The 15,754-nt window shown below is 55.7% G+C and overlaps 1 protein-coding gene across 9 annotated transcripts in view; it reads left to right on the top strand.

The window, feature by feature from the left end:
* Nucleotides 1–15,754, top strand: part of PAPLN (papilin, proteoglycan like sulfated glycoprotein) — a 37,961-nt gene that overhangs the window by 16,769 nt on the left and 5,438 nt on the right. For 4 of the 9 annotated variants that reach the window (XM_061156714.1, XM_061156716.1, XM_061156719.1 and 1 more), the window contains 13 exons: nucleotides 151–333; nucleotides 518–659; nucleotides 8,078–8,158; nucleotides 8,333–8,591; nucleotides 9,640–9,760; nucleotides 10,097–10,235; nucleotides 11,224–11,701; nucleotides 12,672–12,809; nucleotides 12,944–13,068; nucleotides 13,319–13,457; nucleotides 14,053–14,190; nucleotides 14,856–14,983; nucleotides 15,088–15,196. In XM_061156714.1, the coding sequence (XP_061012697.1) occupies nucleotides 151–333; nucleotides 518–659; nucleotides 8,078–8,158; nucleotides 8,333–8,591; nucleotides 9,640–9,760; nucleotides 10,097–10,235; nucleotides 11,224–11,701; nucleotides 12,672–12,809; nucleotides 12,944–13,068; nucleotides 13,319–13,457; nucleotides 14,053–14,190; nucleotides 14,856–14,983; nucleotides 15,088–15,196 (2,180 nt within the window). Of the gene's footprint in view, nucleotides 1–150; nucleotides 334–517; nucleotides 660–8,077; nucleotides 8,159–8,332; nucleotides 8,592–9,639; nucleotides 9,761–10,096; nucleotides 10,236–11,223; nucleotides 11,702–12,671; nucleotides 12,810–12,943; nucleotides 13,095–13,292; nucleotides 13,458–14,052; nucleotides 14,191–14,855; nucleotides 14,984–15,087; nucleotides 15,197–15,754 lie in introns of those variants that run through there. The other 5 variants (XM_061156715.1, XM_061156721.1, XM_061156722.1 and 2 more) reach the window with 5 other exon arrangements.

Below are 15,754 nucleotides of genomic sequence, written 5' to 3'. Positions count from 1 at the left end.
TCTGCCGCCGTGGTTCAGGCTGCGTGACCTAGAAGGGTGACTCAGCCTCTTTGGGCCTGGGGCCATGGAGTGCTGTCTGCCCTCCATGCCAGGCTGGTGGGCTCCCAGCTGGGCGAGGACCAGCTCGCGCTGACAGCCAGGTCCTCACAGTGCTCTGTCAGCTGTGGTGCGGGAGTCCGGAGGCGGAGTGTCACCTGCCGGGGTGACGAGGGGTCTCTGCTCCACACCACGGCATGCTCCTTGGAGGACCGTCCCCCGCTCACCGAGCCCTGTGTGCGAGACCACTGTCCCCTGCTCAGTGACCAGGCCTGGCACGTGGGCGCCTGGGGTCTAGTGAGTACTGCCCCTCCCCCTTCCCCTGCCCGCCCCCCTCCCTCTCCCCACGGTCGAGTCCGGGTCCCTGGGTCTGATGTGTAGGACCAGGCATCCTCCCCTTCCCACTGCCTTGTGGGCACCCCCAGCCTGAGGGTCTCTTCCCCCACGCGGCGTGTTCTCTCTCACTCCCGGGGGTCCTCAGTGCTCCAAGAGCTGCCGCTCGGGCACTCGGAGGCGCCAGGTGGTCTGTGCCCTTGGGCCCCCCGGTCACTGCGGGAGCCTGCAGCCGTCCAAGCCCGCGGCCGTGGAGGCCTGCAACACACAGCCCTGCGATCTCCCTCCAGGTAAGGACGGGAGGGGCAGCTGGAGCCTGGCCCGGCCTCTTACCCTGCCGGCAACCTGGCCAGCACTTCCTGCCCCAGCGCCTCCGCCTGTGCCCTCAGCCCCTTGGACCACCCTCCTCTCAGGTCTCTGTGTGTGAGGCCTTTGCCGTCCACAAAGGCCAGCTCGGCAGCCTCACCAGGCAGCGTGTGTCCCCCGGAAGGCAGCACCTCTCCCCCACCCCCCCAGAGCTCTCTGTGACGGTTGTCACGCTTAGGTGCTGCAGTGGTTGGTTGTGGCTTGTTAGGCCTGCTAGCTGTAAGCTTCTTGAGCGCCAGGTCCGCTTCCTTCTTCTTGTTTTGTTCATTTGTTCAGTCATGTGCAACTCTTTGTTACCCCATGGACTGCAGCACGCCAGTCCTCCCTGTTCTTTACCATCTCCAGGAGCTTGCTCAAACTCATGTCCATTGAGTCGGTGATGCCATCCAACCATCTTGCCCTCTGTCGTCCCCTTCTCCTCCTGCCTTCAATCTTTCCCAGCATCAGGGTCTTATCAAATGAGTCAGCTCTTCCCATCGGGTGGCCAAAGTATTGGCTCTTCAGTCTCAGAATCAGTCCTTCTAATGAGTATTCAGGACTGATTTCCTTTAGGACTGACTGGTTTAATCTCCTTGCAGTCCAAGGGACTTTCAAGAGTCTTTTCCAATACCACAGTTCAAAAGCATCAATTCTTCAGCACTCAGCCTTCTTTATGGTCCAGCTCTCACATCTGTACATGACTACTGGAAAAACCAGAGCTTTGACTAGTCAAGACTTTTGTCGGCAAAGTGATGTCTTTGGTTTTTAATATGCTGTCTAGGTTGATCATAACTTTTCTTCCAAGGAGCAAGTGTCTTTTAATTTCATGGATGTAGTCACTGTCCACAGTGATTTGGGACCCCAAGAAAATAGTCTGTCACTATTTCCATTGTTTCCACATCTCTTTGCCATAAAGTGATGGTACCTACCGGATGCCATGATCTTCATTTTTTGAATGTTGAGGTCTAAGCCAGCTTTTTCACTCTCCTTTTTCACCTTTATCAAGAGGCTCTTTAGCTCCTGTTTGCTTTCTGCCATTAGGGTGGTGTCGTCTGCATATCTGAGGTTATTGATATTTCTCCTGGCAATCTTGATTCCAGCTTGTGCTTCATCCAGCCTGGCATTTTGCATGATGTACACTGCATGTAAGTTAAATAAGCAGGGTGACAGTATACAGCCTTGACGTGTTCTTTTCCCAATTTTGAGCCAGTCTGTTGTTCCATGTCTGGTTCTAACTGTTGCTTCTTGACCTGCATACAGGTTTCTCAGGAGGGAGGTAAGGTGGTCTGGTATTCCTATCTCTTGAAGAATTTTCTACAGTTTGTTGTGATCCACACAGTCATCAATGAAGCAGAAATAGATGTTTTTCTGGAATTCTCTTGGTTTCTCTGTGATCCAAAGGATGTTGGCATTTTGATCTCTGGTTCCTCTCTTTTCTAAATCCAGCTGCTTGTACATTTGGAAGTTCTTGGTTCAGGTACTGCTGAAGCCTAGCTTGGGTTTTGAGTGTTACCTTGCTAGCATGTGAAATGAGTGTAATTGTGCAGTAATTTGAACATTGTTTGGCATTGCCTTTTTTTGAGATTGGAATGAAAACCGATCTTTTTCCAGTCCCATGGCCACTGCTGAGTTTTCCAAATTTGCTGACATATTGAGTGCAGCACTTTCACAGCATCATCTTTTAGGATTTGAAATAGCTCAACTGGAATTCCATCACCTCCACTAGCTTTGTTCGTAGTGATGCTTCCTAAGGCCCACTTGACTTTCATTCCAGGATGTCTGGCTCTAGGTGAGTGATCACACCATTGTGGTTATCTTGGTCGAGAAGATCTTTTTGTTTGTATAGTTCTTCTTTGTATTCTTGCCACCTCTTCTTAATATCTTCTGCTTCTGTTAGGTCTCTACCATTTCTGTCCTTTATTGTGCCCATCTTTGCATGAAACGTTCCTTTGGTATCTCTAATTTTCTTGAAGAGATCTCTAGTCTTTCCCATTCTATTGTTTTCCTCTCTTTCTTTCCATTGATCACTGAGGAAGGCTTTCTCATCTCGCCTTGCTATTCTTTGGAACTATTCTTGCTGTTCTTTCTTCCTGTTTATACCCCTACAGAACCTAACTGGCACGTGGTCCGTCCTCAGTAAATGTTTGTTGAAGGGCTGAATGCAGAGAGGGAGGTGGTCCAGGAGAGATGTCCTTCACATTGCCTCTACCTTCCTGACCCCTTCGCCCCCATCCCCACTGGGAAAGAAGGTGTCATGAGGAGCTGTAGGACAAGGGGCACACGGGTTTGAGGAAGTGTTGTTGGGGGAAGGTGTGGGCTGGGATTGCGCAGGGGTGGCTGGCGGAGTGGCCTTCTGAGACCACAGAGAGGTGTGTTTGGCCCTGACATGCTAATGACGGGGAAATGGTAGGATGCCAATGGAGACACGTGGCAAGGTGGCTAAGAACCGGTGACCCAGAGTCAACGGCTAACTGGGTTCAAATCTCCCCTGCATTGCTGACCAGCCGTGTGACCGAGGGCAAGGCCCTCTCCTCTCTGATCCTCTGCTGGCCGAGCTGTGCAGTGGGGTTAATGAGACTGACTTTCTAGGCTTGTGGTGATCTCTTGGCATAGTGCCCAATATTGTGCATACACAATGCTCCGTAAATGAAGTTGTTGTTATTCAGTCGCTCAGTTGTGTACAACTGCAACCTCATGGACTGCAGCATGCCAGGCTTCCCTGTCCTTCGCCATCTCCCATAGTTTGCTCAAATTCATGTCCATTGAGTCGGTGATGTTATCCAACCATCTCATCCTCTGTCGTCCCCTTCTCCTCCTGCCTTCAATCTTTCTCAGCATCAGGATCTTTTTCAATGAGTTGGCTCTTCGCATCAGGTGGCTAAAGTATTCAGCTACAGCATCAGTCCTTCCAATGAATATTCAGGGTTGATTTCCTTTGGAATTGGCTGGTTTGAACTGCTTGCAGTCCAAGGGACTCTCAAGAGTCTCCTCCAGCACCACAGTTTGAAAGCATCAATTCTTTGGCACTCAGCCTTCTTTATGGTCCAGCTCTCACATCCGTATGGAGGGTGGGTTGCAGTAGTGGTGAGGCCCTATGGGGCCCTGGGCTGGGTTCCTGGGCCTGGCCTTTGGGCTACATGCGCAGGAGGATCCTTAGGCCCTTACAAGTCCCACTCCCTCAAGCCCCTCAGTGTCCCAGGACCTTGCACACCTTTCTGGAAGAGGTGGCCCTAAGCCTGCCCCAAAGAGGCATTCACGCAGAAAGGAAGGAAACGGAATGAGAGCTTCAGGCCAGGGTGAGTTGTGAAAGAAAGAAACCTTCATTGCTGTTTTCATAATTGTAAAAATAATGTGTGTTCCTTGTGGAAAGTTTGGAGAAATTAGAAATGTAGTATATACAGAGAAACTTACATTGCCCTTGATCCCAGCCATTACTGGATAAATCCTTAGTGTTTCTTTGTACCTGTGATTTCTGTATCTGCTTCCCTCCACCTCCCCCAGCGACATTTGGCATGTGAACATTTTCATCTTGTGATTTCTAGGGGCTCCACAGAAGTCCACTTGTGGGTGAGAATTTGGAATTTGGGTGGTTCCTGCTGTTTTGGGTACTTTCGTGCTGTAGCGCTTACTGGCAAGTGCCCTGGAGGAGGGGCTGAGTGTCCAAAGAGGGCTCCCCCGAGGGGTGGGCGTCTGACAGCCGACACGCTGGACAGTTCTGCTTCCCCCTCTTTCTAGAGCAGCACATGCCAGTAGAAATAAACAAGCCTAGATGTCATTAAAATTTTTCTAAGAACCACATTTTAGAAAGTAAAAAGAAACAAGTGAATCTGCATTTAATAATATGTTTTATTTAACTCAATAAAATATTTTTAGCCTGGAATCGGTATAAAAATTGTAGGATATTTTATATTCTCTTTTTCACAAGATTTTTTTTTTTTTTAATGAAATCTTCAAAGTCCACTGTGTAGTTTACACTTACAGCACATCTCATTTCAGACGCTGGAATCCCACTGGTGTAGTCGGTCTCGATTTAGATGTCATGAGGTGTCCAGTTGAAAAAGCAGATTCACCTACCCAACTCGTCCCAGGCATACTGAAGCATCTTCCGATAAGTGAATCAAGTGTCAGTGTTTAAATTGTAAATTTAATTCTGATTCAACAAAATTTGAAACTCAGTTTCTCGGTCACTCTGGCCCCATCTCCAGTGTTCAGTAACTGTGAGACCAGTCAGGACCCAGGCCTGGCCCTGGCCCAGCGTGGGGTTGGGGGTGGCGGCAGGTCTTTTCAGGGGGCTGCTCTTAAGGCTGGGGGGCTGCTGAAGGCCTCAGGCCTCTGGCTACGGCTTACGTTTGTCTGATAGACTCAGGGAGCCGTTGAAAGTTTGGGGGCTTGAAGTGACACCTTGAAAGATGGTTAGGACATTTGGTGCCTGCCTGAGGGTCAGGCTGAAATGGAGAGAGTGGGGAGCAGGCTACAGACATGTAGGCTCAGAGTCTGAAGAATGGAGGGGTGGGTACTGGCCGGCACAGCCTGACGTGCCTGGCACGTGGGAAGGGACCCCAGACCCTGAGTTAAGGCCTGAGACGTGGCAGAAGAGAGTCATAGGAGTCCTCACGTGTGAGAGAGGCAGGATGGGCTTGGCATAGAGGGACGGCCGGAATTCCCAGGCTGGCCCAGGGCCCGTGAACCCACGGCCAAATGTAGATAGGAGACCAGAACCCGGGAGAGAATTTGAATCAACCTCGTCTGAGCTTTTGACCCAGGTAGGACAGGCAATACATGGAAAACAAAGATTTGACCACACGTCTACCGGAATCTTCCAGCTCTAAATTATTATTTCTAAAAGTTCCCTGGGACTGGCAATATGTAGTCCCTATGGAGATGGACTTTTCACTTATTTTTTTGTAACTTTGTTACACTGTGTAGTGATATGTTTATTGTGGAAAATTTGAAAAGCACTAACAAATAGAAGGAAGCACCCCCACCCTCACCCAACCACCTGGCAAAACACATATACAGAGCATGCAGAAACTTTCACTGTGAGCATTTTTGTTTTTTTAATTTATTTTATTCAAGTAGAGTTGATTTACAATATGGTGTTAGTTTTTGCTGTACAGTAAAGTGATTCAGTTTTTATACACACACACACACACACACACATCCTTTTTTGTATTCTTTTCTCTTTTGTTTCTCTGGTGGTTCAGTGGTAAAGAACGGCCTGCAATGCAGGAGACACGGGTTCAATCCCTGGGGTGAGGAAAATCCCCTGGAAAAGGGACTGGCACCCCACTCCAGTATTCTTGCCTGGAAAATCCCATGGATGGAGGAGCCTGGCTGGCTACAGTCCATAGGGTTACAGAGAGTTGGACATGACTGAAGCGAATTGGCACGCATGGTCTATCACAGGATATTGCATATAGCTCCCTGTGCTATGCAGTAGGACTGTGCTGTTTATCCGTTCTCTATGTAATAGTTGGCCTGTGCTAACCCCCCACTCCCACCCTCCCCCTTGGCAACCACAGCTCTGTTCTCTGTGTCGGTGAGTCTGTTTTGTAGTCACTGTGAGCATTTTGGCCATATCTTTTTTTTTTTTTCATTTATTTTTATTAGTTGGAGGCTAATTACTTCACAACATTTCAGTGGGTTTTGTCATACATTGACATGAATCAGCCATGGACATTTTGGCCATATCTTTCTAGTATTATCTTGGGCATCATTTTTAAAAACTCCTGTTGTCCTCATTTTATCTACAGCCTTTTGCATTTTGTCTGTAACATTTTGTGATGAAAAATCTTTTTAAAAACCTTATTGAGGTTAATTATCATACACCATAAAATTCACCTATTCTAACGGGTACAGTTCGTGATATTGAGTAAGTTTGCCAAGTTGGACAAGAGATGAGGAGAAACTTTAATCACACAGGAAAGATGAAGAGCTGTGTGGCAAGCAGTCATGTGCCCACCATCAAGTTCTACAATTAATATTTTGTTGTAATTACATTTTCATCATCTACCCTCTATCTCTTCATTTATCAATTCAGTTGTTTTTAATATGGAATTTTTTATTGAGGTGAAGTTCAATAACACACAGTTTGGTGTGTGTATACCGTGTGTTCTTATTTGTTATGGTCTCAAGGTTGTATGACCACCAGCTCTCTCAGTTCAGTTCAGTTGCTCAGTTGCATCTGACTCTTTGCAACCCCATGGACTGCAGCACGCCAGGCCTCCCTGTCCATCACCAACTCCCAGAGCTTACTCAGACTCATGTCCATTGAGTCAGTGATGCGGTCCAACCATCTCATCCTCTGTCGTTCCCTTCTCCTCCTGCCTTCAATCTTTCTAGTTTCAAAAATTCTCACCACCCCATAGAAGTACTCTGTACCCATCAATTAATCACTCCCCATTAACCCTGATCCCCTTCCCTGGTAGCCAGATCTCTCTGTCTTTATGGATCTGCCAGTTCTAGATACATCAGATAAAAGGAACAGCATACCTTTTGCATCTGGCTTCTTTCACTGAGCAGAATGTTTTTGAGGTTCGTCTAAGTTGTGGCATAATCAGCACTTCATTGCTTTTTATGGCTAAATCGCATTCAGTCGTATGGATGTGCCCAGTTTGATTATCCACACATCTGTTGATAGATATCTGGGTTGTTTCTACCTTTTGGCTTTAGTGAATAATGATGCTATGAATATTCATGTGGAAGTTTCTGTGTGGGTTTCAGTTCTCTTGGGCTTATATTTAGAAGTGGAATTTCTAGGCTACTGTGTAACCATGTAACTGTTTTGAGGAACTGCCAAACTGTTTCCAGTGTCTCCACCATTCTGTATTCCCACCAGCAGTTGCTTGAGGGGTCCGCCCTCATCCTCATTCTCGCCGACCCTTGTTATCTCAGGCTTTCTGATTAGAACCATGCTAGTACCTGCAAAGGGGGTCTCCTTGTGGCTCCGTTTGCCTTTCCTTAGTGGCCGATGATATCAAGCATCTTTTCACGTGCTTATCGGCCATCCCTGTGTCTTCTTTGGAAAAGTCTTATGTTCAAGTTCTTTGCCCATTTAAAAATTGGATTATGTTTTCCTCAATCCAATTAAAAACTTTTGTGTTACCATTTTATATGTGGTTGGGATCAAACATAAATGCTGTCTTTACACGCGGCTTTTCTCTTTGCCAAACACGTGAAATGGGCGTTTTCTATGTGATGAGAGACTCTTTTGAAACCTAGGAAGGGTGTTGACAAAAACACAAGCCTGCTCCTTTTCACTTCTGTTCTCCTGAGTTTCCTGGGTCCCGCCTGAGCGGTGGGGAGGGAGCAGATATTGGGGGGTGGCCTTCCCTCTGCGCCCTGATGCCCCGGCTCCCTGCAGAGGTCCCCAGCATGCCGGAGGTGCACACCAGCCCCAGGGACCCCCGGATGTCTTTGGGCCCACGGGAGGCCTCTGCCTCAGGTGAGAAGCTTGGTGGACACCCCCAAGTCCGGGGGCCTTTGGGGTGGATGTTGAGGGTGGGGGCAAGTAGTTATGGGGGGAATGGGTGTGGAGAGGAGGGTCTGACATGGACAAAGACAGGGTGAAGGAGTCAGGCAGAAACATCACGGGTCTTTTGTTTCCTCCTCTTTTCAGATTTTAGAGACCAGTGGTGGGCACCCCAGGAGCAGCCCTCAGCGTGGGGTAACCCCAGAGGAGACCAAAGCCCACCCGTGTCAGCCCCGGGCCCCGCCCCATCTCTGCAGCTCTCCTCGTATGGGCAGCCTCTGCAGCCAGGCTCGGGGCCCCACGACTGCAGACAGAGCTCCCACGGGTGTTGCCCCGACGGCCACACTGCCTCCCTTGGGCCACAGTGGCAAGGCTGCCCTGGGGCCTCCTTGTGTCAGCAGAGCAGGTGGGTGCCTCTCCCCTCTCCCCAGGTCAGAGAGGGAAGGTGTGTCTTCAGGGGGGGTGTCTGATGGGTGGGGCAGTGTCTCTGCTCAGAGCGGGTGGGGTGGGTTAGCAGAACTCAGGAGCGGGACTCCAGGGCCGTTGTGCCTGAGCTGCCCAGTCTGGGCAGAACTGGGGACTTGGCTTCCTCCTCCTCCCACTGAGCTCCCTCCCCTTCCCACTGAGCTCCCTAACCTGCTGGGTGGGGGTGAAAGCCCGCCCCCCCCCCCCCCCCCAGCTGCCCCGCTCTCTCTGCAGAGATCAGCCTGTTGAGATGTAGCCTGAGGCTCAGGGATGGCAAGTAGGGTATGAATTCTAGCTCTGTGATTTCAAATCAAGCTCCCGCTCTCTCGGGCTGGGGTGCTAAGGGCCACGATTCTGGAGTCAGCAGCTTGGGGGTGAGTCTCAGCTCAGCCAGTAACCCAGCTGTGTGACTCGGGGCAAGTCACTTGACCTCTCTGGTCCTGGCTTTCTCTGCTGAGCATTGGGAACAGTGACAGCCAGTGACGGGCCACTGTGAGGCAGGACCAGATCACATGGTGCCTGGCACACCAGGGCTTGGACACGTTCCTTCCTTCACCTTCCTTCCCGCCTCCTGGCTGGTGGAGGGGAAGTAAGCCAGGGGCTCCTTTGACGCCTTCTCCTGGCCCGTCTCTCAGCTGCCTCCGTTCTGTAAAACCTCCCTGGGAACCTGGTGTCTGGGAAGCTCAGGTGACTTTCCACATTCTGGATTTTGTGTTGGAAGGTGTGAGTTGAGCATCTGTTGATTATTAAGGGTTCAGCTCCGCTTATTGTCTTCCTGTTGCCCCCCCGGGAGCCCCTGAGTGGTGAGTGGACGTGGTGGAGACTGGGGTTCGCCACATGGTTCGCCTTGCACGCAAGGACCCCCTGTCTCCCCACTCACCTGGTCAAGCCCCCCCCCCCGGCTCGGGGAGCCTCAGAGCCTGGATCCTGGGGTGCTGGAACTCAGGGCCCCTGGTGGGGTGGGAGTCAGGGCTGTGATGTCTGTCCAGGTTCGGGTGCTGCCCTGACGGGGTGACCGTGGCCGAGGGGCCCCATCAGGCGGGCTGCACGAGCTTTCACAGACGCGACGACGCCGGGGGCAGGCCGGGATCGAGAGCAGCAGCCTCTGCAGTGAGTGTCTGCTCACCCCAGGGCCACGAGTCCAGCCCGCGGGCCTGCTCAGTGCCACTGTGACGAGGGCTCGCGGCAGCTTTGACCTTGAGGAGGGAGGTCCCTGAAGCTCGCTGGCCTGGCTCATCCTCTCGAAGGCACAGGCTTCCGCGACAGGCCCGGGCTGGGGGTTCGTCCGACCTTCTCTGGGGTCTGATCTCCAGGGCTGGGGTTCTGCTCAATGGGGTCACAGTTCTGTCCCTCTCTCTTCCTGCCATCCTCCCCCCGGCAGCCTGGAGTCCTCCCACCAAGAGCCAGACCTCCATCTAACTTCCCAATCCTGGGCCCTCTCCCCAGGTCCCCAGTGCCCACCGGCCCCAGGCCCAGCAGAATGAGCCCAGCGAGTGCCGGGGCTCCCAGTTCGGCTGCTGCTATGACCACGTGGCCTCCGCAGCGGGCCCCCTGGGGGAAGGCTGTGTGGGCCAGCCCAGCTCCGGTGAGTGGCCGATCCTCCTCGTCCTTCCTGGTGGGAAGGCTCTCGTCCCACTCTGCTCCCCCCCCACCCCCCACCCCCCACCCCCCACCAGAGCCCCCCGACCTTCCTCCTGGCTGGCTTATCGCTCGTTTCTCCCACCAATACTTGCTGGCACCTGCCAGGTGCCGGGCTGGAGAACGGCGCTGGATTATCCTGCCCTACAGGTCATCCTCGCCCCCGAGTTTGCACTCGCAGCCGCCTGGCTGCCTGTGGGAGCCGGGAGCGTGGTCAGTGAGGAGTCCACAGAAAAGGAAGACCTGTGCTGCCCCTTGGGGCTCAGCCTCCTCCAGAGGCGGGGCGTGGCTGGGATGGATGGGGTGCCCACCCTGCCTGAGATGTGTCCTGGAGGGAGGACTGTGACGTGGGAGCGTGGGTGCCCATGTGCCAAGGACCGTCTCGGGGACGCCGGAAGCCAGGGGGCAGAGTCTGCAGGGAGCTGGGCACCTGGGTGAGGGGGCTTTAAGTGGAGGTCCTGGAGGGTCACATCTGAGTGTGGAGAAGGATGGCTGGGCTGGAGAAGGTTCTGAGCTGCTCAGGGGCCCAGGAACAAGGGTGGGCCCCCTCCCTGGGCATCTTGGCAGCCTGTGGGGGCTCAGGCAGGGCTGGTGCTTTTGCGTGAAGCACGTCAAGGGTTGGCTCTGGGGCTGTTCTATGTGCACTGGGGGGGGCCTGGGTCAGGTGGGGAGGAGCACGAGGGAGCCCGTCCAGGGAGGTCACAGCCCTGATCCTCTGCAGGGCTCCAGCTCTGGGGGTGCAGAGCAGGCTGGTTCTGCTGGGGGTCCCAGGGCAGTGAGCAGAGTCTATCCCCAGAGCCTGTCAAGGGCCCCGGCAGTAGTGTGGATGTGCGCTGAAGCGGAAGCTGGGGAGGGCCTCGCTCCTGAGTCCCGGGCGGCGTTTGCAGCTTCCCTGCTGGGTCCCGGTGACCTGCGTGCCCCCTGCCCCCTCTCAGCGTACCCCGTGCGGTGCCTGCTGCCCAGCGCCCACGGCTCCTGCACCGACTGGGCCGCCCGCTGGTACTTCGTCGCCTCCGTGGGCCAGTGTAACCGCTTCTGGTACGGCGGCTGCCACGGCAACGCCAACAACTTTGCCTCAGAAGAAGAGTGTGTGAGCGCCTGCCGGGGACCCCAGCCCGGGGCCAGGACCTCTGGCCAGAGCACCCACGGAGATGGTGGCGGCAGCGGTCCTGGGGGCCAGCAGGAGGCCGGCCAGCAGGAGCCCAGCCAGCATGGGCCGGGGCCTGTGGTCCAGAGAAGACCCTTGCCTTCCGGTGGCCTCTGGTGGCGAGACCAAGAACCTGGGCTGGGGGTGATGGACCACAGACAGGCCTTTGGAGAGGGGCCCTGGGGCCAGGAGACTGGGCCCAGTCCCCCTGGACTGAGCGGAGACGCAGGACGACCAGCGCCTCCTTCCCGTGGCTCCTCCTACAGGTGAGGCCCCCCTTCCCCGGGTGGGATGGGGCCTGGGGCCGGGGCTGAGCCTTTTAGGGCTAAAACCCTGAGATCAGCTGGGCCTCCCTCCATCTCTCACCTGGAGTCTTCCAGCCTGGGGGGCTTTGCTACCATCGTTCACAGGTGGGGAACCTCAGGCTTTGGAGACATGAGGCTTGCCCAGGGCCGGGTGGATGGTGGCGCCTGAATTCTCCAGCAGATCTTGCTGGTATGATCCAGGGCCTGTCTAGTTGAAGCTTAAGAGCTTCATGACCTTTGGCAAGTCATCCAGCTTCTCGAAGCCTCAGTTTCTCGACCTGTAAATGGTGACATGATCCCATAGATTTAGTGTGGGTCCCGTTCGTCGTCACTCTTCGACTGTGTCATATTCATGAGAGGTGGGAATATTAAAAACGATCAATCAAACTTTGAATTCCCAAGGGATCAGGCATGTGTTTGGTTCTCCAGCTTCTCTCCCAAACTCCATCCTGGGGCTCTGTGCCTATTCTGTGCTCATTATTTTTGGCTGTGCTGGGTCTTTTTGTGCAGGGTTTTCTCTGCCTGCAGCGAGCAGGGTCTACTCCCTGGTTCTGGGTCACGGGCTCTGGGCGTGCGGGCTTCAGTAGTTGTGGCTCATGGACTTAGTTCCCCTTTGGCATGTGGGTTCTTCTCGGATCAGGGATTGAACCTGTGTCTCCTGCATTGGGAGGCGATTCTTAACCACGAGACCACAAGGGAGGTCCACATTCTGTGCTCTTGCGGAAACAAGTTGAGGGCATAATGCCTGTGGGTATTTTGGCGGTGGAGTTGGGAGGGTGGATTCCTGATTCCGCAGGCTTCTGGAGTGTGGCTTCCATGAGCAGTACCTCTGGTACCCATGACGGGGTACCGGGCTTTCTGTGGGGACGCACTGATGAAGGGATAGTCCCTGGTGCTGGCCCTCATGTGACCCTCTGTCCCACCTTCCCAGGATCACCCTGGCGGGCTCGGAGCCCTCCGTGGTGCAGGCGGCCCTGGGGCAGTTGGTGCGGCTCTTCTGCTCTGAGGACGGCTCCCCGGGCCCCCACTCCAGGTGGCAGAAAGACGGGCGGCCCGTCTCCTCTGACAGGTGGGTGCAGCCAGCCCGCTGCCCCGCCCAGCCCCTCCAATTCCCGAGGATGGGAGGGTGAGAGAGCAGGGTCAGGGGAGCCAGGCTCGCTGTTGCCTCGGGACACAGCGCTCAAGCCCCCTGCCCGCCCTCAGGCACCAGCTGCAGTCCGACGGCTCCCTGGTCATCAGCCCCCTGAGGGCGGACGACGCCGGCACCTACAGCTGCGGCAGCCCCGGGCCGGACCATCACTCTCAGCAGGTCCAGCTTCGCGTCACAGGTCTCGTCCCAACCTCACCACATCATGTGGGTTTTTCTGGGCCCCAGGGTAGGGGTACCGGCTGGGGCGCCCCAACACTGGAGGACTAGGGCAGGAAGCGGGCCACGGCATCCTGGCAGTGGAGCCCCCGCGCTCTGGGTCGCCTGGGGCGGGCGTCTTGCCCTGTGTGGGCCTCCCCTGCCAGCCTCATGGGCACCCTCCCTTCCACCCGCTTCTCCCCACAGCTCACCCCTTGCTTCTGGCCTCACAGCAGGGGGTGACGTGGCCGTGCCTTCTGAGGCTGAACCGAGGCCCTTCCCCGAGACCAGGGACCCAGCCCAGGACCACAGGCCTCGGGACCCCAGCCTCGGGGGCCCCGCCACCGCCTCGCACCCGTGGCCCCTGACCAGGTGCGGGTGCTCAGCGCTGTCTGCTGTCTGCCTGGCCCACCGAGGGCCAGGGTCAGGGGAGGGCTTGGTGGGTGGGAGGAGGGCGAGGTGGACAGTCCCCGGGCCTGCGTGTGCTGTGACCGGGCTTGCCAGCCGCCTGCTCAGGGCTCTGGGAGGGGATGGCGAGGCTGAGCCTGGCCTCTGAAGAGGGGGTGGGAGTCCTGCCCACCACTGCGAGCTCTGGGGAGCGGAGCCCGTGCTGGCCCCTGGCCTCAGGGGCTAGAGGGCTGAGCCGGCCTAGAAGAGGGGAGTTTACAGAGCGGGCGCAGAGGGCTGGAGGGCCCACGTCAAGGATCTGGTGCAGGGCGGGCAGGACACAGAAATTCTGGGTGGCGGAGATGAGAAAGCTGGAGCTGGCTTTGAGCCTGGGTCCCTGATGGTTGGTGGTGTCTCCCAACCAGAACAAAGGGCTGAGGCTGGAGAGCAGAATCTGGTCAGGGTTGGGTGGAGAAGGGGCTCATGAGGCCGGGTAGGGGTCCCATCCCCAGGCAGGAGGGTGGTCAGGGGGCAGGCAGGGGAGGAGCCCCCTCATGGCTGAGCGATGCTTGCTCTGCAGGGTGCGTCTGGACCGGAGCCAGCCCGGGGTGCTGGATGCCCAGCCGGGCCAGCGGGTCCGGCTGACCTGTCGTGCTGAGGGCTTCCCGCCCCCGACGATCGAGTGGCAGAGAGACGGGCAGCCTCTCTCTTCCCCCAGGTTCGTTCAGCTCCCCTCCCCTGTCCTGCCTCCGACCCCGCCCCGTCTGGGCAGATGCCGTCCCCTGGTCAGACCTGAGCGGGACCCCAGGGCCTCTCGAGAGACGGGGTTGCGGGCGGAGGACTCCTTGGGCAGACCATGCTGGGGTCTTTGGGCCTTTCCAGAGTGTGGCTAGTGGACAGTTGTAAGAGGCCGGCCAACAGGTGATGGCCGAGGGAGGAAGTGGAGGCAGACACCCTACTGACTGTGATCCTAAGAGCTAACATATATGGAGCCCGTGCTGAGGCTTAATCTCCCTCACGTGACGTGCAGAAGAGCTAAAGGGATGCTGTTTTATCCACATGTGACACACAGAAGCTTAACACCACCCAGCTCCTAAGTGACCAAACCAGGACTGAGCCTAATGAATGAGTGTAGGAAAAAAAATTGAAACCCAAACCAGAGTTATTTTGTACCTGAAAACTTGCAATGATCTGCTTGTTGCCAGGTTTTAAAGTCAGGCATCCTTAAGTAAACGAGAGTGCCAGCAGCTGGAGGGTGATCAGACCCCGCTGACCAGCAGGGCCCACTCAGCCTCTCACCAGGGGAGGGGAGACCCTCCTACCACCTCCCCACCCACCGGGGCCCTTGGGGTGGAGCCACCTGACTGTGCTTGGCCCCCGCAGACACCAGCTGCAGTCCGACGGCTCTCTGGTCATCAGCCGCGTGGCTGTGGAGGACGGGGGCTTCTACACGTGTGTCGCGTTCAACGGGCATGACCGGGACCAGCGCTGGGTCCAGCTCCGAGTGCTGGGTGAGGTGCAGCCTGAGTGGGCGGGTGCGTGTGGCCAGTGGCCTCTGGGGTCTGGAGGGGCACCGCGGGCGTGCCATGGCTGAGACTGTCCCCCTCGGGCCCAGGGGAGCTGACCATCACAGGGCTGCCCTCCACGATGGCAGTGCAGGAAGGGGACACGGCCAGGCTGCTGTGTGTGGTGGCGGGAGAAAGCGTGAACATCCGATGGTCCAGGTGAGGCTGTTCTTGGCCCTCAGGCCTTCACCCCTGAACTCATACAGCCCAAACCAGGGGCAGGGGCGGGGGTCCACCTTTGTGCAGAATGTTGCTGCCACCAGCACCCCTCCCCCTTTCTACTCCTGCCTCCTGGCCTGGTGCCAGGGGAAGGGGCTACAGCGCCCTCCTCCCTTTATGGGGAAGCCCCCCCAGGACCGCTCTCTTCTCTGCTGGTCGGGCTATACACCAGAGCTTCTCAAGCTTGGCACTGTTGACGTTTTGGGCTGACAGTTTTGGTTGTTGGGGTGCGTCGGGCGATGTTCAGCCGAGTCCAGCCTCCAGGTACCTGTAGCACTCCCTCCCACGTCATGGCCACAGAAAGTCTCCAGGTGTGGCCAGATGTCCCCTGCGTGGTGGATGCTCTGCTGGGCTGAGAAACATGGGGCTCCACTCAGCTCTGGGGGCTTTGGGTGGTCTTTTACCCCAAGTCTGCTGGGCTTTTATTCATTCAGCAAACAGTTTGATGCCCCCTTCCTCCTTGTAGTATGTCAGGACGAGGCTAGGCACTGGGGATCC

This window comes from Dama dama, chromosome 12 (assembly GCF_033118175.1).
Source record: "Dama dama isolate Ldn47 chromosome 12, ASM3311817v1, whole genome shotgun sequence".
In the NCBI taxonomy this organism is placed as follows: Eukaryota; Metazoa; Chordata; class Mammalia; order Artiodactyla; family Cervidae; genus Dama; species Dama dama.
This window is presented reverse-complemented; position numbering and strand designations above follow the sequence as displayed.